We start from the raw sequence: 25545 nt of genomic DNA on the forward strand, positions 1-25545 counted from the left end.
TCTTAGTGTTTATTTCATGCTGTGTTGTTGATCTACAGATGGCAGGTGATATGGCGCAGCAGATTCCTGCTATATCTGTCCCCATGCCAGGTAAAAATAACAACACAACATCGTAGAAAAACAACAAGCACTCGTTTAAAGGGGGAAGCAGTACACTTGACTTTAAGCGTCTATGTTGGCAAGCATTCAAAGTGTTCCTGCCAATTCTATACATGAGACAGAATTACTCATAAATTAAGCATATTTTTCCTTAGTGTTTATTTTACATCCACACAGCTTTGCTTAAAGTGCAGATGAACTGTAGTGTAGAATATCAGCGTGCTTATTCATCTCTCAGAGATAAACAATAACAATGCTATGTATTGACATGCATCTCTCTCCAGACATCTCTCCCAGTGCAACAGCACAAGTGGTCCATTCAGCGGGTCGGCGGTTCATCGTCAGTCCCGTACCTGAGGCCCGGCTGAAGGAGCAAATGATCCCCTCTTCCCCTTCTCCTGCCCGCCTACGCCCTGCAGAAATAGGTAAGGATTGATTGAGTGTCTAAGTGTGTGTCTGACGTTCAAAAAGTCAGCTAATACTTATTTTCTTTTCAAAATAAAAGGTTTGTTTCTTAGCTTGTTATTTCTTTGGTTGCCAGACTAACAAACAGTGAGATGTAGTTTTGCAACGTTTCACAACCGACCTGGTATCATGACCAAAGAACAGCTAAGGGGCTTTGTTTGGCCCGATGTGTGTGAAAGTATAGGAATCTGAAAGCTATGGACACATTACACTTTTACCCAACACCATTACATATTGAAATAGGTATGTTCACAATCAAATGGTCCGTTCAATCCTTTGAAGCATGTCCCACTTTTTTCTCTGTCTGTCTTTTTGACTTTTCAGTGTCTCTTTAACCGTATGTATGTAAATCCCCTTCAGCTGCCTCTGTGTCTTAAATGTTATTTATAAATAATTGACTGCCAAAAGTTCTTACAGTGAACCAGACGGACTTTGGGGGTTTAATCACAGTATCTCTGGTTGCAGTTCCTCCAGCTGCAGCTCAGACTCCGGCCCTCGGCGTGGGCTTGTCCCAGTCAGCTGGAGCAATCAGCTTACAGCAGGCCTTCTCTGAGCTCAGACAGAACCGGGATCAGTTTGACCCCGGACCCAGCACCGCCCCTGCCTCCATCCACTCCAGCCACCCCCCTCTGCAACCTGCAGCAGCTACCACCCCCCCACTGGCCAGCTCAGTCCCTCCTACTGTGGACCCTACTGCTGCTCTCCTCTCTTCTAGTTTCAACCAGCCACAGGAGCAGGTGTTGGAAGCCTCCCTTTCTCCTCCTTCCTCCTTCTCCACCCCCTCCTCTATGCCCACTGCCTCTCTCAGCCCTCCTTGTTCCTCCTCCTCTCCTCCTGCTGGGGTGAGCCAGTCAATCCTTCAGTCCCAGGCTGTGTCCCAACCCCAGGTTCAAGCACAGATTCAGCCGCAGGCTTTCACTCAGCCTCAGTCTCATCCTGTCATGGCTACATCAGCACCCTCCACTTTACCACCTGCCAGCATCTCCGGCCTCCCCCCACAAGTGCTCACCTCCCCTCCTCGCGCCCAGACTCCTGTATCCTCCCCTCCTTCCTCTACTCTTCTAGCTAGTGAAGTCTCCTCAGAACATCCATCAGTGTCTCCCCCCTCCTCCTCTATTGCTTCCCTCTCCTCCTCCGTCATCCCTACCACTGCCATCCCAGGGCCACAGCTCACTCCCCCCGCCGTCTCCCACACCATCACCCCTCCCTCCTCTTCCTCCTCCACTGTGGGGCTCCAGCCAGTGACCACCAATGTTCCTTCAGTCCAACCAACCCTGGTCCACTCCCAGCCGCAGACGGTAGCACTGGCCGGGCAGACGCACACACACTGCGGGGAATGTGATGCAAGGTGAGAAATAAGTACTCTCTGACATAAAGAGACTGAGAACATGACGTCTTTTTTTCAATGGCTCTGTAGCATTAAGCGTAATAATTGTTCACCAGTGGCGAACAGTGTCTATCAGAACTGGACCTTCTGTAGATACAGAACAGGACACAGATACAGAATTGAATTACTGGTACTGTGCTCGCTACATCCTTACACACCATTAGGGCCTCCTCCATTCAGCAACTTGATTCAGCTCAAGATTTAATAATGTTCATCTTTTCACTGAATGGTCGTCTTGAAAAGGGTACTAACAACAATTCCGCAACCCGATCCTCTTCACCTGTTGCCATTTTGAAGTGAAATAAAAACTACGTAAACTCACTACGTGAATTGCTAGGTAGCACTTAACTAGATCCTCTGTCTCGAGCCAGTGAACTAACGGGTCTTCTAGAATACACTGGAACCGTGGGAATATCTGAAATAATACACCCATTGTTCAATCAAATTGTCAATCCAAGCGAACGCTGTCATTCAGTTCAAGAGCCAGGGCATTCTAGCAGGGATATAGAATACCCTGGTTGAAGGACATTATTCCCGAACACCCAGAAAAATATCTGATTGGTTGCATTTTTTTTTGTAACAGAAAACCACTCAAATGCATAGTGCATGGACCGAGAAAGACAAACACATGGAAGTAACACTGTAATATTCCAGATCAACAACAGATATGATTCTCATTTATTCATGTCTTTTAAACATTATTACATTTTATTTGTATAATTAATTATTATTTATCGAAGGGTTTCAGGGTATTCTCTGAATACCTTGAAGGCCCTGACGGTTCACCACTGGTGTTTACGTACCAAAAGTTTGCACGGATCGCTTGCTCAGTTTAATTCTCCTCTTATGATTCTCTGATCAGACCGTTTCTGATTTAAGTCCTAGTTTTTAAAGTTGTACTTTGTTTACCGTGGATAAGTGCTTCATCAGCCTCACTTCCACAAATAAGAACTATCCCTCTAACTTTCTGTCAAAGATAGAACAGCTTTAATCCTGTGATTGTGTTTTCTTCTGGAAAAGGTGAAAATAATCATGCTTTGGGTCATAAATCAAGCATTCATTACATTGCTGTCTCTCTCAGGTGTGAGGCATTCAACGAGTCCCAGGGCAAACCCGACGACATCCAGGCTCTGGAGATGAAGCTGCGCTCTCTCTTCATGGACCTTGGTGGAGGGGTGTCATCCCCCCAGGGAGACGTCTCAGCTGCTGACCCTGCCTCTGGAACCCACGCAGCTGGTACCTCGTCCCCAATGGGCCCCTGCCCTACCTCCAGCTCATCTGTCACCACACCTGTGTCCAGCCAGCCGGCCAACCCTCCTCAGCCCTCTTGCACCCTGCCGCTGGGCTCCCCCGCCCCCGCCCAGGGACCGGGAACACCCATCTCCACCCCTGTACCTGTCGGTATGTAGAGGGCCGTGTTTCTGTTTCTGTATATGTTCTATTTTAAGGTAACCTGTGATATAATTTAGCTGCTCACTGATCTTATGATTCCAGTTTCTACAGTGGTCCCTGCTTCCTCCTTTGGCCAGACCACTCCATCCAAAACTCCTTTATCCAGGGTATCGGTGAGTGATGCAGCTTAACTCAAGATAGCAATACTATTTACTTCAATATACTTGGAAATTGAATTGATTGTTTAATTCTGTAGATGGCTACTCTTACTGAGTTTTAATACACCTTTAAAATACACCTTTAAAGGTGAAGAAGTCACAAAATGTTAAGGTTTTTCTGAGATGTTTCTACTCACTCACCTTGCATGAACATTTCGTTTCACATTCTCCACAACAAACACTATTCTTATAACCTCCTCTCCAAATCTTTTCTCTTTCGTTTCTCCCCCTTTCTTTCCATTGCCTCTCTCTCTGGGATTAGGCCAGTTCTCCTCCTTCAGAACTCCTGCCATCATTCCCTGGACCTTGTCTAACACAGGTGTTTTTTTCTCCTATTAAGAGTTCTGCAACACTGTGTGTACTGATTCTGTAATGCTTATGATGGCATATCCATGCATCTGCAATGTGTAATTAATGCTTCTCCTGGGAAAAAATTACCTTTCATTCATAGTGCTCACTGAACATTTGAACTGCACTGACCTAACGCTAAAAACTACCTCAGGATGAATGACATTTTAAATCAAATAAAGACATTTAACTAGCAAATCAATCCTCACACTTTTACTTGACATGATAAAAGGATTACATTCAGGTAACAGATTTCTAACAAACAGACATAAAAACTCAGAGCACAGAAGAAGTGAATTTAGTTTCCAGCACATTTTGTTGCCTCTCTGAATGCTGCTGTCTAAAGATAGCCGCACCATGTGACCATTGCTAGCGATACTTGTAGCTTTTTAATGGAAAAATAGTAAAGCCAAGTTACCATCATTCACTTCTGGTCACTTATGTAAGTCTCATAGTCGAGGCATGTCCTGTTTGATCAACATAATCCCGCTGCTGTTGAAGCTCAAGGGATTTGCCTTCCACATCACTTTACCTGGGACTGTGTGTGTTGGCTCAGGAGAGGGGTCTTAAGAAACTTAGAGGGATAATGCCTTTTACAGTACCCTTACTTCCCAAATATACACACTCATATCTGCTGAATTTCAGTTTTACGGTCAAGCCCTAGTAGTATGCTTTTGGCTCATTCATGCTTGTATTGCTAATACTTTGTGTGTGTTATCTTCTTACTTTTTTGTGGGTTTAAATGTGAATCTGTCTCTATTCCAGTCCCAACAGCCTCTGGAGGACCTTGATGCTCAGTTGAGGAGAGCTCTGAGCCCAGAGACCGTTCCTGTCAGCACACACACACAGGTAACACACAAACACAAACAGTTGGATATTAATCTGCTAACTCATACTGACATACTGTTCTAATTCAACAACGATGCTAATTCTTCTCCCTCTTTGCTCACTCAAGGCCTCTCACAGTGGCACACATTCAGCGGGACAACCAAGTATGTAAATCAATATACCTGTTATTTTATCTTTGTTATTTTTATGTCAAATTTTTGTAACATCTGACTCACAGTTCCCTTCTTTCTGGATGAAGCTGAGTCCACTTCTGGTCCTTCTGGTGGAATTAAACTGGGAAGATTTCAGGTAAAATACTCCAGATCCTACAAAAATACCTATCCATTTTGTTTTTCTCCAAAGTGAAAGGACGATATTATGAGTTAAAAGACTTTTAAAGCTTTTTTGTTTCAGGCTGATGCTTCTTTGCCTGTATTTGTTGCTTAAAGTGCTCTGTTTGTGATTCGTACTGCCTTTTTGTTATTCTCTGTTGTATTGTGACCTCACTCCCGTCACTGACCAGGTGTCCTTGGCGACTGAAGCGCCTCCTGTCCAACGCCCGGCCTGCACCGAGTCTTCCTCCACCTCCTCCTCCTCTTCGTCTTCTTCCTCCTCTTCCTCCTCCAGTCTCTCAAGCCCGGAGAACACGCTGCACAAAAACTCCTCGACTCCTCTGAGAGGCAGGGGAAGGAAAGGAGGAGATGTTGTGGACGGACTTCCTCAACGCTCTCATGGGGGGTCCAAACAACCCTCCCCCATCACCTCACCCTGCCCTTCTCCTAAACCCACCACCACCATCGGACGCTTCCAGGTATTTCCTGTTTGTGATGGTGCAGTGTACAGGGGGAGGACTTTCTTTGCTAAATGCACTGTTGGGGAAGTTTCTCAAAAAAAGCAAAGCTTTACACATTACTAGGCTTTACTTTACTAAAGTAGTCACTGCAGAAAGTAATTAGTTGCACTCCTAGTTACATTACTTTTGAATAACAGTATAAAGCTCCTTTATGCCCAGATCAGCACCAACCTTTAATCTAATAAGGACAGTACTGCACAAAGACCTCTGCTTCTGCTCTTTGAACATCTGCCACGTTTTCTTTGGCTCAGTTTCATCAGAACTCTGGTCCAGATAGCTTCCAAAGTCTGTCTAATTGAGGCCGCCCGCCCGTTATCTGTATATTGCCCAATATGTTTTGGAATGATGGTGATTCCACCGTCGAAACGGGCAGCATTTCCCCCTAGATGTACGCTGCTACAAACCTGCTTACCTCTGCTCTGAGACTTTCTGCTCCGTCTCCTCATCCATGATCTCACGAGTGTAGTAGAAGTGAACCGGGTTTGATTGTATTCTGTGTCTCCCGTTATTCAGATTAAAGTTAAGATGGATGGATGGATGGATCTCAAACTGGGAATGTTTGCGTTACAGCATCATAAAACAAAACAAGGCATTACACATAATTAGAAAAGTAGAAAAAAACTATTCAAAAACGTAAACATAACACAAGTAATGAGATCATTTGTGCGTAGTAACTGAAATGTTATTACTTCTGTTATCAACATTATCAATATCCATCAATATTTTCTCTTTTCTTTGTCCCACTAATATTATTTCAACCATTTCCTTTGCTCTTTGTATATCAGGTCACCATCAACCCAGAGGCCCGTGTTGGTAGGTTCTCAGTCAGTCGTGCCCAGGAGCAGAACCTGGAGACCAGGCCGATCCCCCCACCTGCCACCCCAGCTGCTAACGGACCCAGCCACTCTGCGCAGGTTCTGAGTCCAGACTCCACTCATAAAGCATCGCTGCCGAGTCTAAACAACAACTCCTTCAATAGCTCGTACATCAGCAGCGACAACGACTCCGAATTTGAGGATGAAGACTTCAAACTGGAAGTCAACCACCTCAGAGAAAAGTAGGTTACCCTACCCCTCTTTCAAAAGACATACATTTATCTTTCACTTCTCCGTCACCTTTGTTTATAAAGTCAAACTGCTCTAAACTAGATTTTACTCTCACTTGTTCTTCTCCTTTTTCTATTGCTACACCTCCAGAAATAGTTGGCTGTTCTTCTCTTTTCCCCTCTTCCTCCTTGAGCGTGAAGTTAACAAACCACTTTCCTTCATTACTTCTTTTTCTAGCTACTTCCTCTTTTCTTTAAAAGGGATGTTAGGTGCTTCCAAGAACCCATAGCCCTCCTCCTCTCTCTCTGCTTCCTTAGCCCTGATACCCCTGATCTTTTTCTTTCTTTGCCTGTCAAGATGTTATTCATATTTTTGTGTTCCCTCTTTGTTCCGCCAGGCACATGCGTGAGATTCAGGCCTTACACTCCCGCCAGAAGGAGGAAATAGACAGTCTCTTTACGAGGCTGGGAAAGGTATCTCTCCTTGTCACAACAGTGCAGATGCTATGAACAGCATCAAATACAGCACATAGCATGCAACCATTCTTCCTCTGGTTTCAGGTTCCTCCGGCTGCAGTGCTCCCACCAATTATAGGCTTGACTGGAAGGAGAAGACGACCTACCAAAAGCAAATCCTCCAAATCGTCCAGAGCCAGCTCCACGCACAGCAGCAAGAGTCCATTACAGCCAGGTATGCTCTTTTTCCAACATCTATATTACAGCGGTGGTTCACCAAAAAAAGCAACATGGCTTCTTTCTCTCTTCTAGTGGTAAATAGCCGTGAGGCAGTTGGTTGGTTGGAAATTCTCGCCCTTACTCCAACAATAAAACATTGCTGCTAGCATCGCTGTAGATCTTTTTGAATCTCATTAACAGTTGAGAGTAACACTAATTGAAATGATGAGCATGGCCGGATAGCATTAGAGGAGAGTAAGAACATGTGTCCTTTGTATCATGTTGTTGAAATGACCATTGACTCTACTAGAATGTTCACTTAATCTTAATCTTAATTTGTACACTTCATCCAGGATAGTTAAAAACGTTCACCCTAACTTTACACTGTTTCTTGTGTTTATGCATGCATGTGCACATAAATGTGTGTGTGTGTTCTTGGTTACACGTGCATGTGTGGGTGTTTGTTGGTGCAGGCTCAGAGCTTCAACATTTCTGACAGCTTTCCCCGTCTGTCTCTCTCTGTGTGTGGTTGTGTGTGTGGGTGGGGGGGGGGGGGTTGTCTATGGAAATGTCTGTGGTGACGGGTGTCTTATCTGTGTGTTTTGTGTCTGTCTTTTTGTGTGTGGGTGTCTGTGGTGTGTCCTTCCTGCCCTGTCCTCTCCTGCCTGTGCCTTGTGGCGTCTCCAGGCAGCACTTTATCCGCCCAGAGCGTCCCCACCATGCACCCCGGCCAGCTGGCTCTGTTAGCCCCTGGAGGATTAGCCGATTCGGGCAGCAGTACTCTGCTCCAGCCTCTCAAACCCTCTCCCTCCAGCAACAACGTGTGCTCGGCCTGCACCAGCGACACAGCGCTCTCTGTGCCCAGCCTGTGTGCTCCAACCCCAGGTAGGCGCGCCATTGTTGACCCCAGTCCCTACAGGCCTCACCAGCTTCCCCACACCATGATATGTGCACACACTGATGCATGCAGTTTGCCTTCACACTCTCACAACAATACACTTCTCACAGCCGTGTCTATCTTTCTCTATCTGTTTCCATCTCTGTGTAAAGTTGGCTAACGGACTGTTACATTTCTACTCCTTCACCTGTTTCTCTCTCCTTCCCTCTCATCCAATCCTTTTCTGTCCTCCTTTTCTCCTCTCTGGTTCTTTTTATCTGTTTTTCTTTGTTGCTCTCCTCTACTCTCCTTTTCTTCACCTCTTCTCTCCTCCTCTTCCTCCCCTCCTCTCTCTCTTCAGGCTGTGTAAAGTTCAGCTGGGGTTCGGAGCGTTTGGCCTTCAAGCCTGGCGGCAGGAGGACGCGCTTTCTGAGTACGCCCTGCTTGGCTCTTTGTGTGTAACGCTTTATTTCTTTGCTCTTCTCTTTTGACCCGTCGTCCTTACTTACTTTTGATCTTACTTTTGTACTCCTGTATCTGTCAAGTCACGGTCATCCTGTCTTCCCTTGGGCTTCCTTCTTTGATGGAGGAAGACCTCTTGCTACTGATATCATTAGTGTCCAAAATAGTTAGCTTTTAGGTATTAATAGAAAACCATCTCACCCTGGGCTTTCACTTTTACATCTTAAATCCACACATTTAAACTAGGTGTGCTGCCTTAATAAAAGTAGCTGTCAGATGTTTTTGAACATTTATTCTTCTCTTCGTTACAAAAATCCTTATTGTTCATATTGGTGAATTAGTGGAAAATTCCGATTAAAAGCTTTCTTAAGCATACAGAAAGTTAGCACAACGTCAAACATATTCTTCCTCACATCCCAGAGCTTCCCACCGTCATCTAGCTAAAGTTGTAGTCTTCTTTCCACTTCCTCTATCCTTTCTATACTCTCAGTATTCTCTCCCTTTCTTGTTTTCCTCCATGCAAAATAACTAATCTCTTCACTTCACATTCAATGCCCGTCCTGTGCACTTTAGGCTGCGGGTGTTAAAAGCATTGTGAACGTAAAATAGCATCGTATTTAATTGAAAAGGCACAGTGAAGTGCTTTCTGTCTCAGGCAACACTTGAAAAGGCACTCATCACATTACACTGCCATTTTGGGCGTAACCTGTTTTCTAGAGGCAGTGTGGTGTGTACCAGGCTGATCACAAAACAGCAACTGTGATTTTTACTGCCATGAAACATCGTGAAATCCTTCAGATTTCCGTCCTGATTGATACCCAGGAGTATTAATGAAAACAGCAAGTGCAGTACAACACGACAAGGCCTGACATTCCGAGGGTTGCAGACACTCCTCAAACAATCATAATAACTGCAAAATCCTAACCAGAAATGATTGCATGAACACTAGTAAGCTCCCTGTGAAAGCATCTGCTGTAGTGCACATTGATTTAGCAAGTAGCTTCATTGATAACGAGCATAACAGGCGTGCAACACACAGTGCCATCTTTCTCTCAGTCAGCCATGTGTGTCTTGTTTGTGTCAGTCTGAACTTCTAATGCGTAGTGTTCCCATTTTAACCTCTGTAAAAACAAGCAGACTAACAGGGAGAGACAAGTTGACACCTGATGACTTGAGATTTCTGCCGTACAGTTTTTTTTTATTCATTGATTCTTTGTTTGAACTTGTTTTATTGCAATGACCCGCCCAAGCACAGCTCTGTTCATACACTGTGCAACAGTTTGCTTTATTTGTATATTTTCCTGATTCAGATGTTTATTTATTTTTTTGAATCGCAGTATATATTGTTACTTAAATGTGCTTTATGAAGAGATGTTTATGAATGCTTCTGAACCCTCTGCAGCTCGACCCTTTTTCTCCCTTCCTTACTCCTTTCCCTCACTCCTTTACCTCACCCGTCTCTCCCTCACCTGTCCCCGTCACTGCACAGCCAGGAGGGTAGAGAGACAGAGCTGGGTCTTACCGATCATCACTTTTTTTCATAAACAGGTCGAAGAAAAGTGATTTAAAATTGTCATTTCATGTATTTATGTATGCATGTATATTACCTGTAAAACAAAAGTCAATTGCTATTTGATTGGCTTTAAATCACTGACTTAATCAGAGATGTGTGCAGCGATTCAGAAGTCAGGAAAGAGCGTACTTACAAATTTCATTTGGACCCAGTTCTGGTACGGGCCTGTGAGCTGTAGAGAGGACTCAGAATTACATCAGAACCAGGGGTTGGGTACCCAAAAGAATCTTCAGGTCACAGTACACCATCAACTAACACTGTTTTGGTAAGCCTATCTGTTTCTCCAAACCGGAGGCATGCCGACCACCATCTACTCTATATGAAGTCATAACACCCCACTGAAAAAAGTCCAAATATCCAATTATGTGCAAGGTCTTAGCTTTGTTTACTGATAAACATATTAAAATATAGTTATCTAGTCAGTATAAATTACTCTGTTGCCACTGCAGTAAATGCGCTTAATTGTGTCATATACAGTACAGCCATGGAAAGAATTAAGAGACCGCTTCAGCATTATCTTTTTCTCTTGTTTTATTATTTATAGACATGTCTTTGAGTTAAATGATTTTATTTTGATTGTATTCTATAAACTACTGACAACTTTTCCCTGTGTTGGAATTCAACAAACACTGGAATGGCTGCCATACATGTAGAGATTAAAGAAAAATGTGGAGTGGTCTCTTCATTTTTTCCGGAGCTGTATACATATCGTAGTCTTGTCTATGGAGGAACATCTTTAGGTGCCAAAAGTTCAACCTGTGGTCAGTACCGATCACCCAGCAGACACACCTTTCATGTATACACTGTGTGACAGGTACTGATGTGCGTGTGTGAAGATGTTACTTGGCAACTCAACCCCCGGCTGTGTTGTTTATCGACTGCTTCAAGTTCAAATATTCATACTGGGATGCATTGTGTGTGGTTGTCGGGTGTTGTGGGTTTAATTCTGACTCTCTCCCAACCCTCCAATCGTTGTCTTCCGGCTGCACAGGGAAGATGGTGAAAAAAGTGTGCCCCTGCAACCAGCTCTGTAGTAACTATCTCTCTTTTTGGTCTTCACTCCCTCCATTGGTCCCCTCTTCCATTCTTGCACTCGCTGTCCTCCGCTTCCTCCTCTAATGCCCATTAGATACACTGTGTTTACAAGTTCAACACAGTGCATGCACCTGCTAGATATTACACACACACACACACACACACACACACACACACACACACACACTGCTCAGCTGTTTGCCCCTTCCCTATCCTCTCCTCCCTCGCCATGACTTGTGGTCTTGACTACATTGCCCAGAGTTCCATGCTGCTGCAGTCTGTCATGACTCAGCGTCTCCCCATTCTTATTTTCCTCCATTTTATTTAGCATCACATGCCGGTTTCTGTCAGAACAACTGTATGATTATTTTTACTTGCTGATGCCTGCATATTCTGTTAGTATCTGTGTACTTTATCTTTAGTCTCGTGTGAGGCCATAGCACAGGAATAAAAACTGATTGAATGATCATGCAGTATTCACAGTAGTAAAATAACAGGGAGATATCTTATCAATCATAAAGATACACATCCATATTGTCAGGGCTGTTCACAATGTTCGGGATCCAGTTTTGATTAAAATCAAACCTGTTAATCGTGATATAACTGTTTAAATCTCTGACACCAGCAGAGTAGGAATAAGCTTTAATATTTCATAATGTTCCTCCTCTGACCTCTCAGCAAACACTTATTTAGTTTCCTCTTGGGTCAGTAGAGAGACACTAACGTGAAGAACATGCTTTGATTATAGTACTGTTACCATATAAGAGATAAGTTAAAAAGAGGCTACGTGCTCAGCAGCACTGGCCTGCAGACAGCCTGGCTTGTGTGCTTTCTCTGCAGTTCATTTGCTCCTGTGTGTTTGAGGTCTGGGTTGGCAAAAAAAAGCAAACTAGCTGCTGTCACAGAGCTTGAGTGCCATCTAGTGGTGTGTGTGTGTGTGTGTGTGTGTGTGTGTGTGTGTGTGTGTGTGTGTGTGTGTGTGTGTGTGTGTGTGTGTGTGTGTGTGTGTGTGTCTGTGTCTGTGTGTGTGTCTGTGTGTGTCTGTGTGTGTAGGCAGGCAGCATATCAGAGTAATAAAACTCTTGACAGATGCAATATTTAAATGGATATATTCTGAAACGAGTTGAGTTTTGTTGACTAAATGATCTGTTTTAAATGTTGCTCTAGTGACAGTTTTTCTCATGTTCCTGTGTGTCATCATTATTTACATCATTACAACTAAATAATAGAATTCCACAACCATGTCCACATGCTGTTCTACCCTAAAAACTCTGCCAGCCTCCTCCCCCATGTAACAGCCCCTCTCATGGTCAGGAAAGAAAGTGCATTCAAGTCATTCATTGAGATAACATCAAGTATCATGTTTTAGTTTGAACATATCGCTCATGCTATTCTCTCCTCCTCTCTCTCTGCCCCCCCTCCACAGGGACTAACAGCACCAACGCAATGAGTGGTTCAGGTGGTCTGGGTCAGAGCCAGGGGGGCTCTCAGTCTCTGCCCCCCAGTATGTCTGTCCCCAACCAGAGGAAAGGAACCTTCACCGATGACCTCCATAAACTGGTGGACAACTGGGCCCGAGACGCCATGAACCTCTCACAGGTTTGATTATCCATCTCTCTGTAGCAGAAGGTGTTCGGATACTAACTGGTCCTTCAGCAATGATTCACCTCTTCCTGTGTCTAGCTCTCCAGACAAAACAAGGGACTGATTGATATAGATTCTTCAGGTTTAGAAAATCCTTTTATGGTGAGTTAACTTAACTAAATATTCAACTTTTTCAGGGGAAGAGGAGTGCCAAACAGCTGCCGCAGGCCCCAGCACAGGGACACAGCTACGAGGTGGGTTTAAAATACATTTACATGGCTGGATCAACCTGTCAGGGACTAACCTCACCTTCATCTCTCCACATTAAGGGCACATGGCGCTGACTATACCATCCAGCGTCATTATATGCATAGACAACCTTCAAACCATCCAGTGCATCTATGCTGCAATACACACATCTATCTATTAGTTGAGGGTCGTGTGATTAAAGACAACTGATACTCAGAACTAGATTCCAACACACAGAATGTGGAAGGATTGTTCCCATGAATGCACGTTAGAAAAATTGACATTACAAAAAAAAGAATCTTCATTTTGTGTCTTGGTCTTAAAGTGACTCCTTAAGGGACAAACAGGTGTCCCTTAAAGTGCAACTGAAATGAATTTTCATCTATCATTCAAATGAAATTTTGACTTTTTCTTAAACCATCAATCCAACTTGAACTAAATTTTCCGGGCATAACTTGTTAAAACGGCCATTTAAAAGTGTGAATTATGTGGCCTTGGGTGCGAAATTGGCCATGTGACCGTGACGTCATAGGGTTGACTCCCTTATTTGCTGGTATGGCTGGCTGCGAAAACAACATACATTTGATGGACCTATATCTCATCAAGGAACTAAAATTCTGATACAAACATCAGCAGGTCGAAAGAACACACCTCTAACATTATGTGGAAAAACTTTCGTTGAATTTAAGCCACACAAATCGATTTAATATCTATATTGTAGAGGCTCTCTGCACCTCCCGTAGGCTATGGGTAGGCTAATGGAAATGAAAGAAAGTTACCATTTTCGGCACAGGATCGGCGGGCACAAAACAGCCATCGCTTCTACTACACGCTTATTATTATTAAGATGTTATCAATCAAATGACACAATAGTGTATGTTTGCTGTGGTAAACTGGAAAAGATTTGAACATGCCGGTTTCGCAGTTATGGCATTCTGCTGCGCTGTCTTTGACACGTTGAAACCTAACGAAGTGGCACTTTGAAATCCAGCCACTTAAAAAAAACTTGTGTGATAATAACATGGTTTTAATGTAAGCTTAATAAACAATGGCGTTATCCCCATTATTATGCCGAAATGTATCGATCAACCAGCTACATCTACCTTAGTTCATTTTGTTTATGGCAACGGTTGACAAGGAAGATGCTTTGCTTTGACGCAGGCTCAAGAGTATTTTCTCAGAAGCGAACAGTAAGCGAACACTATTATATGTATATTAAAAAAACAAGTCCAGTAATGTCAGATCTGGAAATTTCCGAAATAAGTGAAAGGAGCGAGACAGATAGTTCTAGTAGGCCTACAGATACAGATGGTGAGTCTGTGGAGTCGGACTATGTTGGTGCCTACCAGGATGAGCCGTTAGCCCTACCGGGCGAAAACGGAAAACAGTTCCAGTATTTTTTTGTTTCGGAAACATGTGCAGAGAGATGCCTTCAGTGAAGCTGCTATTTTTGCAACTAACACCATTTGGCCCTCCAGCAACACAATATTTTCCACCGTGCTTTGATGTCTTAGCCATAGACGCCGCCATTACAGTTAGACTACTAGAACTTCTGTGTCAACCCTATGACGTCACGCATAAAAAAATGAATTCGCACAAAAAGACAAAATGTGGCTCCTTTTGAGCCCGTTTTAACATGACTTCCCGGATAAATTATTATCCAGACAATATCTCATTTTAATCGCAAGGCTTAGAACCTTTAGAATCAGCACCCAAAACTGTGAAATTCCAACAATTAAAATTCGTTTCATAAGTCCTTTAACAGAAACTGACAGTATTTCCTCCTGTCCCCTCCCCCCTTCAAAGGTTATCCAGTCAGCCAGTCTGGGCAGGAAGTTCTCCGCTCCCGGTCAGCTGTGTCCCAGCAGCATTGGGGGGTCAGCCCACCTCCCCACAAACTCCACCACTGCTACCTCTCTGGGCGCCCGCAAGGGCTCCCTGTGCCACCCCCCCGCCTCTTCCGCTGCCCCTCAACCCCAACCTCCCCAGTTCATCCATTACACCCCCACCTCCGCCTATAGCGCGCAATGGTCCGGTCCGGCTCACGGCGCGTCGGCCCTGCACCAGGCCCCGGGGCAACCTGGGCCTCTACTGGTCAGCACCTCCCAGCCCCTAGGCCCCTACCCCGCCACGCTTAGTGGACAGGATCAGATTCCCGGGCAGGGGCCGCTCCAGGCTTTTCATCTGACCAATTCTCTCAAGAAGTCGGTTAGCAACCCAGGAGGGCCAAACCTGAGGACCACGTAGGGCCGGGGAGGGGGGCTGGTTTGAATCATGGCCGGACTGGATTGTTGTGAGTGTTACAGGCTGGAGGGGGGGGAGAAAAAAGTTTGAAATGACAGAAGCTGACCTGTTCACTGAGAAGCGGGAGAAAAGGAAATGAAGAGGAGTGAAGACATCAGGAATGTGCTGAGTCAGCATCTCCACACTGTGCATCTCGCATCTGCATCCATCCCCGTGTGTGTGTGTGAGAAGCTGTACACACACACTCTCCCGTTCTGCTGTGTTTTACAGTCAGGCTGGTGACTGCCAGCCAAATGCTCAAGCATAAAGACAACACTGAGTGCAATGTTAAAGGCCAAAGAGGTTTCAACAGGGTGCGGGAATGCTGTTAAACAACTGTGTGTGTGAGGTAATGTGTGTGTGCACTTATAGCTCGGTCACACTTTTTCCATTACATGCTCTAAATGGAGAGAACAAGTCTTTACAAGGCAGGTCACACAATTAGCCTGGTGAGACAGCAGAGGGGGGGATGCAGTGTGTTCAAACAGCACCTTTAATGGCTCCTAATGCTGCAGTTTGGCTCTCACACTGAGTATTGAAATAAATCTCAAGCTCTCAAAGAAGACAGAAACATGCAGCTATCCAAATGGAATTTTAAAAAAGAGGCATGGTGGCTGTCTTTGGTAGTATGTAGAGGCTACAACACTTAAATCAGGCCGTTTGTGTCCCTTAAATGTAGGCTGGCTAGCTTTGATATTGGAGAGAGTGGAGCAGAGAGAACAGAACCTTTAATTCAGGAAGGGTTTCTTCTTCAATATTCAGAATTCGGAAGTTTTCCTCAATTCAAAGCACATACATGTAGAGAATAAATTAAATGCACACTGAGAGCTTCTGGAGCTGACGTCCAGCCTGGTTTAGAGAAGGTACCGTACAGCCCTGGGTGGGGTTTGACTTGTCAGCTTGAGGGAAAAAAAGAAACCGTACTCCTCTGTTACCTTCAGTGTCTTGTTCCTCCCTGGTTCTGACCAACTACTCGAACAGACGGAGGAAAGGGAGTGGAAGAAGAGGGAGAGAGCGAGAGTGTTTGTATCATCGTGTCCTGTTGTGTCACCATTAACAAATTAATGAATGGACAGGACACCAAGCGCCTCTCCACCATCACACCTCCTCCTCCTCCTCTTCCTCTATTTCTCTCTCCACCTCTCTGTTGCCATTTGACGCAATAACAGCAGAAACCTTTTAGAGATTAAAAGAAAAAGCCCAAGTGAGAGAACTCAGCGTGACTAAGTGGCCTTGTTATCAGAATAATATCAGAGTCCCTGTACAGTTTGTCTCTGTTTATTTTTTAGAATGTCAGCCATGATGATTCCATTTTGTTGTTTTATTGTTTTTGTTTTGTTGGGTTTGTTCTGCCCCCAGCTAGCAATGACACACACACACACACACACACACACACACACACACACACACACACACACACACACACACACATACAGTGGGGCAAAAAAGTATTTAGTCAGCCACCAATTGTGCAAGTTCTCCCATTTAAAAAGATGAGAGAGGCCTGTAATTTTTATCATATGTATACCTCAACTATGAGAGACAAACTGAGAAAAACAAATCCAGAAAATCACATTGTAGGATTTTTAAAGAATTTATTTTCAAATTATTGTGGAAAATAAGTATTTGGTCAATAACAAAAGTTCATCTCAATACTTTGTTATATACCCTTTGTTGGCAATGACAGAGGTCAAACGTTTTCTGTAAGTCTTCACAAGGTTTTCACACACTGTTGCTGGTATTTTGGCCCATTCCTCCATGCAGATCTCCTCTAAAGCAGTGATGTTTTGGGGCTGTCACTGGGCAACACAGACTTTCAACTCCCTCCAAAGATTTTCTATGGGGTTGAGATCTGGAGACTGGCTAGGCCACTCCAGGACCTTGAAATGCTTCTTAGGAAGCCACTCCTTCGTTGCCCTGGCGGTGTGTTTGGGATCATTGTCATGCTGAAAGACCCAGCCACGCTTCATCTTCAGTGCCCTTGCTGATGGAAGGAGGTTTTCACTCAAAATCTCACGATACATGGCCCCACTCATTCTTTCCTCTCCACGGATCAGTCGTCCTGGTCCCTTTGCAGAAAAACAGCCCCAAAGCATGATGTTTCCACCCCCATGCTTTACAGTAGGTATGGTGTTCTTTGGATGCAACTCTGCATTCTTTCTCCTCCAAATACGACGAGTTGAGTTTTTACCAAAAAGTTCTATTTTGGTTTCATCTGACCATATGACATTCTCCCAATCCTCTTCTGGATCATCCAAATGCCCTCTAGCAAACTTCAGATGGGCCTGGACATGTACTGGCTTAAGCAGGGGGACACGTCTGGAACTGCAGGATTTAAGTCCCTGGCGGCGTAGTGTGTTACTGATGGTAGCCTCTGTTACTTTGGTCCCAGCTCTCTGCAGGTCATTCACTAGGTCCCCCCGTGTGGTTCTGGGATTTTTGCTCATCGTTCTTGTGATCATTTTGACCCCACGGGGTGAGATCTTGCGTGGAGCCCCAGATCGAGGGAGATTAGCAGTGGTCTTGTATGTCTTCCATTTTCTAATAATTGCTCCCACAGTTGATTCTTCACACCAAGCTGCTTACCTATTGCAGATTCAGTTTTCCCAGCCTGGTGCAGGTCTACAATTTTGTCTCTGGTCTCCTTTGACAGCTCTTTGGTCTTGGCCATAGTGGAGTTTGGAGTATGGCTGTTTGAGGTTGTGGACAGGTGTCTTTTATACTGATAACGAGTTCAAAAAGGTGCCATTAATACAGGTAACGAGTGGAGGACAGAGGAGCCTCTTAAAGAAGAAGTTACAGGTCTGTGAGAGCCAGAAATCTTGCTTGTTTGTAGGTGACCAAATACTTATTTTACAGAGGAATTTACCAATTAATTCAACACAATGTGATTTCCTGGATTGTTTTTTCTCATTTTGTCTCTCATAGTTGAAGTGTACCTATGATAAAAATTACAGGCCTCTGTCATCTTTTTAAATGGGAGAACTTGCACAATTGGTGGCTGACTAAATACTTTTTTGCCCCACTGTATATAATGCATGAGACATTCATAAAAACACACATGTACACACACAGTCATGCACAGACTCATGTAAATACACAGACTGTTGGAGGCGTAGCAGCCCTTTAACAGACAGACACAGACTAATGCCTCAGAACTTCATTGGGTTGGTTTCAACAGTTGTGTTGGAATATTTGCAATGTACATTGTTGTCATAAATATTGTTGTTAATGATTATTATTCTATTTAAAAAAATAGAAACAAAAATGTGTTCTGTCGATGGACCTGTTATACGCGCACATCGGTGTACGATGTGGAAACACTGTGATTATTGTTGTTTATTATTAGCAGATGTTGTTGGACAACATTAGTTCTAATGGTGAGATATTACAAATAAAAGAAAATCAACGGCATTCGGAGAACAGCTTGGGGTCCTTTCCCTTTCAATTCACTGCTTTCAGCCAATCCATAGGTGAAAATTGAGAAAGCCTCTTTTCAATAATCCTCCACTGAGGACACAAACAAATGCCTTACCGACAACCAATCAACACGCTGTCAGTGCCCTGTCTAAAACTGAGTGAATTGAAAGCAGGAAGTGACCTCCAAACCGAATGACAGAGACAAACCTAGTGAACGGCAGGATGTGATATTTAGATAATAAAGTAATGCTAGCTATTTTGTTTCTTAATACAGTACTTATATATCAGACACTTTAAATAGCCCTCCTCTTCCCCTTTTCCCTGCTTTTGTTAGAAGAATTTGAATGTATAAACCAATGGTGTCCATTTTAATGTACTTGAAAAAATGTACTTGTCTTTTATTTTGGCTTTCATTTTCTCTCTCTCTTCCCCCCCCAGAGCCTCTGGTGAAAACTGGAGGTATTACTAGTGCCTTGCATACTTCCTGTTGCTTGTTTCCGTCGGGGGGTGGAGGAGTAGGTGGAGTTTTACGGGGGTGTCCCTTTGAAGTCAGTGCTGATGATTGGACCTGGTGTGAGTAGAGCAGGCGTGCTTCATGGAGATGCAGTTCTGATGTGTAGCTGCTGCAGCGTGCCCTGGGTGCTGGGTTGTGGTTCATTCTCTTTGATTTCAGAATGGTTTAGTGTATTTTCCCCAGAAACAAAACATTGCTTCCCCAACTTAGCGCTTTGAATTGATAGAAGGATGAATTAACCTAACCTCTGCTGCCATTTCAACCAATCAGATCGACCACTGACGATTCGGATAAGGCTCTTGTTTCTGTGAAGTGAGGCCGGTGCTGAAACTACACACCAGGCCGATTACGTCTAAGGCCCGGTTACTCTCGGTTCGATTAAAGATGGAGAGACAGTTTATCAGTGCCATTTTAAAATGTAGATATTGGGGCAAATGAGGCGGGAATATTTTTTGACTTTTAAGGCGGGAGTTTGTTAAAGATTGTATTTGAAGCTTGGACCACTCTGTATTTTAGAGGCACAGGTGCAGCGTAGAGTCAGCAGAGGACGCAGGGACATCTGGTTTCATGTTAACATAGTGCAGTTTGGATTTCAAAGGATGGCTTGTCAAGAGTGAGTGGCTACTGATGACGCTGTGGCCTCTGGATTAAGAAATTCATTTAGATTTGGTAGCTACCAACTGTCATATTCTGATTGGTGCACTCCAACTGAGACCCGTCCACTTTTAACTAGTGAAAAGAAAACAAAGAAATTCAGACATTTCTCATGTAAAATAACCCCAACCCAAAAGAAAATATTTTTTACACCATCTTGCTTCTGAGGCCAGCAAACCTGTTCTGTCTTTTAACAGATTTGTTTTGAAAATTAACTGCTGCTATTGGGTTAAAAAGACAGCAAAAAGTATGAATATATTTGATCCGCTCCTTTCCCACTGTGTTTCTGAAGCAAAGGAATGACTCTGTAAACCAAAAATGACTTAATATTTGAACATTAGGGCCTCTCAGCTGGAGGTGGTGTTTAGTGAGAGCAGCCTGCTGGTGATTGTATGGGAGTGATGACGCTGATTAAAATGATGATAGTGATGATGGCTGTTTTAGATTCGAGGCCTTTGACACCCTGTCCTCTTTTCTTCCTCTTTCATTTGTGCAAATGAAACATATCTGGTACAAACTCTGACATACACCTTAAACAATTGAGCTTTTCTTGGACGCTGTTCTGGGTGCACATACAAACCGTAAAAAAAGGTTACTGTTTAAGTTATATTTACAAGCAAAACGCATAGCTTTTGCTTGTTTCTTGGGACATTTGAACTATATTTAGGCAAGTTTGGTTGAAGCTGTGAATAATCATTGAGCCACTTTTCTTTAGTTCTGGTTGAACCTTTAATGAAGCCATCGGCTTAGTGCCATCTGACCTTTTGTTAGTGGTGACATCAGAGGTAAAGAATAAAATAAAATCTGTTTATTTTTCTGCTTTTACTCACTGGAGCTGTTTTGGTTGCCAGGATTTTCACTTTGCAGTGACCCGAGCCTCAGATGATTTCCACAGAGGACGTTTGATCATGTGTTGCTGTGTCTCTACTACATAATTCCTAAGAAAGGAATCCCTACTGTGCAGCGGCTACAATGCAATATTATTTAAAGTTACAGTTTTCTGTCAGGCTTGGAGGTTACAGTTTGGTTTTACAGTTACGCCCCCTGCTGGAGCACTCTGATCTTCAAGCTTAGATCAGTGGGTGCAAGTATTGTGAAGTTTTTATTTTTAGAGTTGTGGTGGAGGACTCTTACTGTGAAAGGCTTGAGAGTTATCCAGTGTGCTCTTATTGTGAAGTTTTCTGAAGTTAAAGTGGACAAAGTTCTTTTTTCTGGTGGCATACAGTGTAGCAATAGTTGTTTTACATTCAGATTCACAGTTCTGTTCAGGACTCACTTCATCTTTTTTTGCTTTTTACTGTAGAAGTGCCAACATGTAAAAAATGCCTTTCAGTGCTCCAACAGATCCACAATCAGCTTGATTCTGTGTGTCTCCGTGCTGTTTCATGTAGCTTGCTCCTGTGGAATAATGTCTCAAGCACATCAACAGTTTCTCTGTTACTGAAAACCATTTCTCAACATGTTGATGATGTTTCTGCTTCCTCTGATGTTTGGTTTTTCTATTTCGCACTTGTTTTATCAGCAGTTTTAATGTCTGTAGCGGCACCTAACTCGATTCGGTGGTTTCAGTTTTCTGTATCGTGTTTGACATTGTACAAAGTGGTTGGATTAAAAAAACATGTGGATGAATGAATGAAAGAAAATAAATACATGGAGGGAGTCATCGGCAGCCTCTAACGGTATGTTCTGCACTAAGTATAGAGTGTTCAAGCTTCATATTAAAAAAACTTTGCGCTACAATACAATGAAATTTGTTACTTTATTTGTAAAACTTAATAAATAAATGATGTTTAAAATGAATTGAAGTGACTGGAATTTAAATCAATGAAATTAAGAGGGTTTTTTTATATACAGTTATATAAGAAATGGTTATAATGCCAACTAATATTTATATTTAATTATTAAGTCAATTATTTTATGTATATATTTGGTAACTATATTTCAGTTCTTATACCTAGTTTTGGTTAAAAATATATATTGCCAATAACAATTGATCGTTTATATATATTTCAACAATGTTAGTGTGTTATATCAGCCATATCCTTGCATAATAAAAAAAATGTAAAGCAATCTTCCTCCTCCCTTCTGCTGCAGTACTAATGTGTTCCACACGGCGGCAGCACTGGCTCAGTGAACAGCCTGCAGTCTTCACTGTAGCCGTGGGTATCATGTCCATCCATCCATTTTCTCCCGCTTTTCCGTCAGGGTCGCGGAGGTAACAGCTCCAGCAGAGAGCCCCAAACTTCTCTTTCCCTGGCCACATCAACCAGCTCTGACTGGGGGATTCCAAGGTGCTCCCAGATATAATCCCTCCACCTGGTCCCTAGGGAGGCGCCCAGGTGGCATCCTCACTAGGTGCCCGAACCAGGGGCGGATTAAGAGTCATTGGGCCCCTGGGCCTGTGACGACGAGAAAAGCCCCCCCACACACCAAAAAGAAGTACCACGCTAACTTCACCCTCACGCGCAAATCAGCGGTGTTAAAGGTTGCGCTAAAAGCACAGTCGAATTTTATTCACGTGTATCTTGAGGATTTACAACAAGTCAAAGAACACACATAAGCACATAAGTCAAAAATAAGCACGCGCAATGCAAGGGGCCCAAACCCCTACATCACACAGATCACATCACTCATAAGAAAACTGCTTGAAATCATGCATCGTCATCAAGGCTTGACAATATTCTAACCTTCGAAAGGGGGGGGGGGCAGCTTGCAAAAGGTTGGGAACCCCTGCTCTATGGGATACCCCATTCTAACTGATTTAAGGAGCCTTTTCCGATATTAGGGATGAATAACATTGATAAGCTGTGGTTCAGGAGCACTATATGACCTATCATAGGCCATCTATTTAATTTGGGGGGGGGGGGGGGCTTTAACGTATGAGGGATTAATTAATTACACAACCCGTGGAATATGATTGGGTGGCCCTATTGAGATATATTACATAATGGCTTATGGCTTCAGGGCCCCTTTAATGGTATTATGTTGTAGAGACAATATTGAAATGGTAGAGCGGAGGCTTGGGCCCGGTAGGCCCGTGCAGTAATCCATCCTTGGCCCGAACCACCTCAACTGGCTCCTTTCAACGCAAAGGAGCAGCGGTTATACTCCGAGTCCCTCCCGGATGATTGAACTTCTCACCTTATCCCTAAGGGAGATGCCAGCCACCCAGCGGAGAAATCCCATTTCGGCCGCTTGTATCCGCGATCTCGTTCTTTCGGTCATGACGGGTGTCACTGTCACTACCGGAGTTGCGTGCCTACCCGATTTGCACTGCGCATGCATGAGATTGTCCGCCATGGCAACCCACATAGGTCCAGATGGCTGCATTGCGCACGCGCGAGTCATAGTGGTAATCTGACCATATCTAACAAAATGAAGAATTTGTTATAAGAATTTGAGTGAATATATCTCTACAGATGAATTTCACCCCACCGTCTTTACAACAAAGCAAGCGAGGTGAAATGCGCCGTGTGTCATCGAACTTCACAGTAAAAGGTAACGTTATTCTCATTCGATTTACACACACACACACACACACACAAGTGCTTCACAACAACAAGACCTCACACATGAAGTTTGAAATATGGAACTGAAACCGAAACACTCTTTATTGTCACATACATGCACACAGAGCACACAGTGAAATTGGTCCTCTGCATTTAACCCATCCTAGTACTAGGAGCAGTGGGCAGCTACCGTGCAGCGCCCGGGGAGCAATGGGGAGGGGGGATTGGAGGTGTCCGGTGCTTTGCTCAAGGGCACCACATCAGGGCCCAGGAGGTGAACTGGGACCTCTCCAAGTAGCAGTCCACTTTCCATATTTCAAGTCTGTTTGGGGACTTGAACCGGCAACCCTACGATTCCCAGTCCAAGCCCCTACTGACTGAGCCACTGCTGACTGACTGAGCCACTGCTGGACCACCTGATCCTGTTGCTTCCAGGTGTGACCACGTATCTGGAACAAGGAGGAAGAGAACAGTGAGGAAGAGCGGGTCACAGTGTGGGGGGGGTTGATCGGTGCTGATGCCAGGAGTTACTCAGTGATACTGTATTTAAAGTTCACACACTTTGACAGATCAATGATGCAGAAGAAAAAGAGCAGTGTTAATATAAAAAAAACTCAAGCAAGTTTTTAAAGAATCCATTCAGTTTTCGATGACACCAATTAAATGGTGGCGTACAAAAAGATCAGCACATTATATCAGTATCTGCTGGTGATTATTGTTAGCAGTAGCTGTGGTGATGATTTCTGGGGCTTTTATTTTGAAGAAAAACTGAGATTGTGCAGAGCTTCCTATAATGTTAAAGTGAAGAATGGAAAGGTGTAACAAGAAAACTCATACCTATCAACTAATACCATAAATCAATTCTCAGTTCAAACTCAACAACTGAGCGCTTTCAATGAGTGGATCTTGATTACTCTGTTGAATTGTGTGTAACTGGTGAAGCCACACATCCTGCATACTTATGGTCACGATGCTCATTCAACAGGCCGACAGGATTTGGCAACTGCTGTGGCAACTCGTGTCTGCCGCATATGTCTTGTCAATTCTCCGGCCGTAACTTCAAATAAACCCAACAGTGTTTTGCCATCAAGTTCCTGCTCTCCAGCGTCTCTCTGTTTCGTCTCCATTGCTTCAGAAGTTTCCACCACACTGATGTTGTGCAGGATTCTGGGTTTCGGGCAATTTCTGATTTTCCCTTTATAGCAACACCTTGGAGAAGATAGGAAGGGAGAGAAGAGTTCAACAATTGTACAAACTTGTACAATTGTTGTTGTTGTAATTGTTGAATATTAGCTTGAAATTATTTTAGCTAAACTTCTGCTTCCAGAGGGTGATATTAATTCAGTTATTACTAAAACCAGTAATCATCAAATGCACAATTATGTAAAGAGTAGATATATTTATATAGTCTTGAAGTTACAACTGGCCGTTTGAGGGCAACCATAATGCTAATGTGCCCGCGATGAAATGAGTAAGACAGCCCTGCTTTATAGGGTCCTTGCAGAGCCCCATTCCCTTCCGAGTGGAAACACAAGACCTGCTTTCCTGAACTTCTGCATCCTGATATTTCTTGTTTACTTTAAAGTATCCAACGTTCCTTCGGTTGAATTTGCTCTCATTTTGTAAAAAAGAATAAGACAGGAATAATTGTGTATACTGTAAAGATGGATGAACAGTGTATGTGAGCTCTGTCATTATTCAAGATGGTTATTTCAGATTCACTTCTTTGGTACTTAAGTGGAAATAAAAAGCAGAAACAGACTTCCCACATGTTAGTCCAGTCTTCCATTCCCTGTTAGCTCTGTCTGTTAGCCGCTAAATGTCTGTGCACAGGGCAGCCAGAGTCACTGATAATACCTATCTTTCTGTTCAGAAAAACTCCTCCTCAGAGCAGAGATGTTTTTATTCTAAAGGTTCTCTGATTCCTGAAACTGTGGGGCTGTGTATGAATTGAAGCACAAGTCCTGCATCTTCTGTGGATGTAAACCCTCTAAGGCTAGATCACTGTTCATCACTGAGCTTACTCTCCCTAAATGTGTCTGCATTTTAGGTATAACACTGCGTTGTGTTCAACA

General features: G+C 43.6%; 1 protein-coding gene across 1 annotated transcript in view; it reads left to right on the plus strand.

Moving 5' to 3' along the window:
• wnk1b (WNK lysine deficient protein kinase 1b) overlaps positions 1 to 16780 on the plus strand; it is a 79175-nt gene extending 62395 nt beyond the window's left edge. The window contains exons 18-34 of the mRNA XM_063905776.1: positions 39 to 90; positions 384 to 524; positions 1030 to 1912; positions 3033 to 3352; positions 3446 to 3516; positions 3824 to 3880; positions 4675 to 4758; positions 4865 to 4901; positions 4976 to 5046; positions 5261 to 5548; positions 6376 to 6647; positions 7034 to 7109; positions 7197 to 7326; positions 7998 to 8195; positions 12684 to 12856; positions 13039 to 13095; positions 14897 to 16780. Coding sequence (XP_063761846.1) covers positions 39 to 90; positions 384 to 524; positions 1030 to 1912; positions 3033 to 3352; positions 3446 to 3516; positions 3824 to 3880; positions 4675 to 4758; positions 4865 to 4901; positions 4976 to 5046; positions 5261 to 5548; positions 6376 to 6647; positions 7034 to 7109; positions 7197 to 7326; positions 7998 to 8195; positions 12684 to 12856; positions 13039 to 13095; positions 14897 to 15337 — 3351 coding nt within the window. The 3' untranslated portion in view covers positions 15338 to 16780. The remainder of the gene's footprint in view (positions 1 to 38; positions 91 to 383; positions 525 to 1029; positions 1913 to 3032; positions 3353 to 3445; positions 3517 to 3823; positions 3881 to 4674; positions 4759 to 4864; positions 4902 to 4975; positions 5047 to 5260; positions 5549 to 6375; positions 6648 to 7033; positions 7110 to 7196; positions 7327 to 7997; positions 8196 to 12683; positions 12857 to 13038; positions 13096 to 14896) is intronic.
• The last annotated feature ends 8765 nt before the right edge of the window (positions 16781 to 25545 follow it).

This window comes from Eleginops maclovinus, chromosome 17, assembly GCF_036324505.1.
Source record: "Eleginops maclovinus isolate JMC-PN-2008 ecotype Puerto Natales chromosome 17, JC_Emac_rtc_rv5, whole genome shotgun sequence".
Lineage (NCBI taxonomy): Eukaryota > Metazoa > Chordata > Actinopteri > Perciformes > Eleginopidae > Eleginops > Eleginops maclovinus.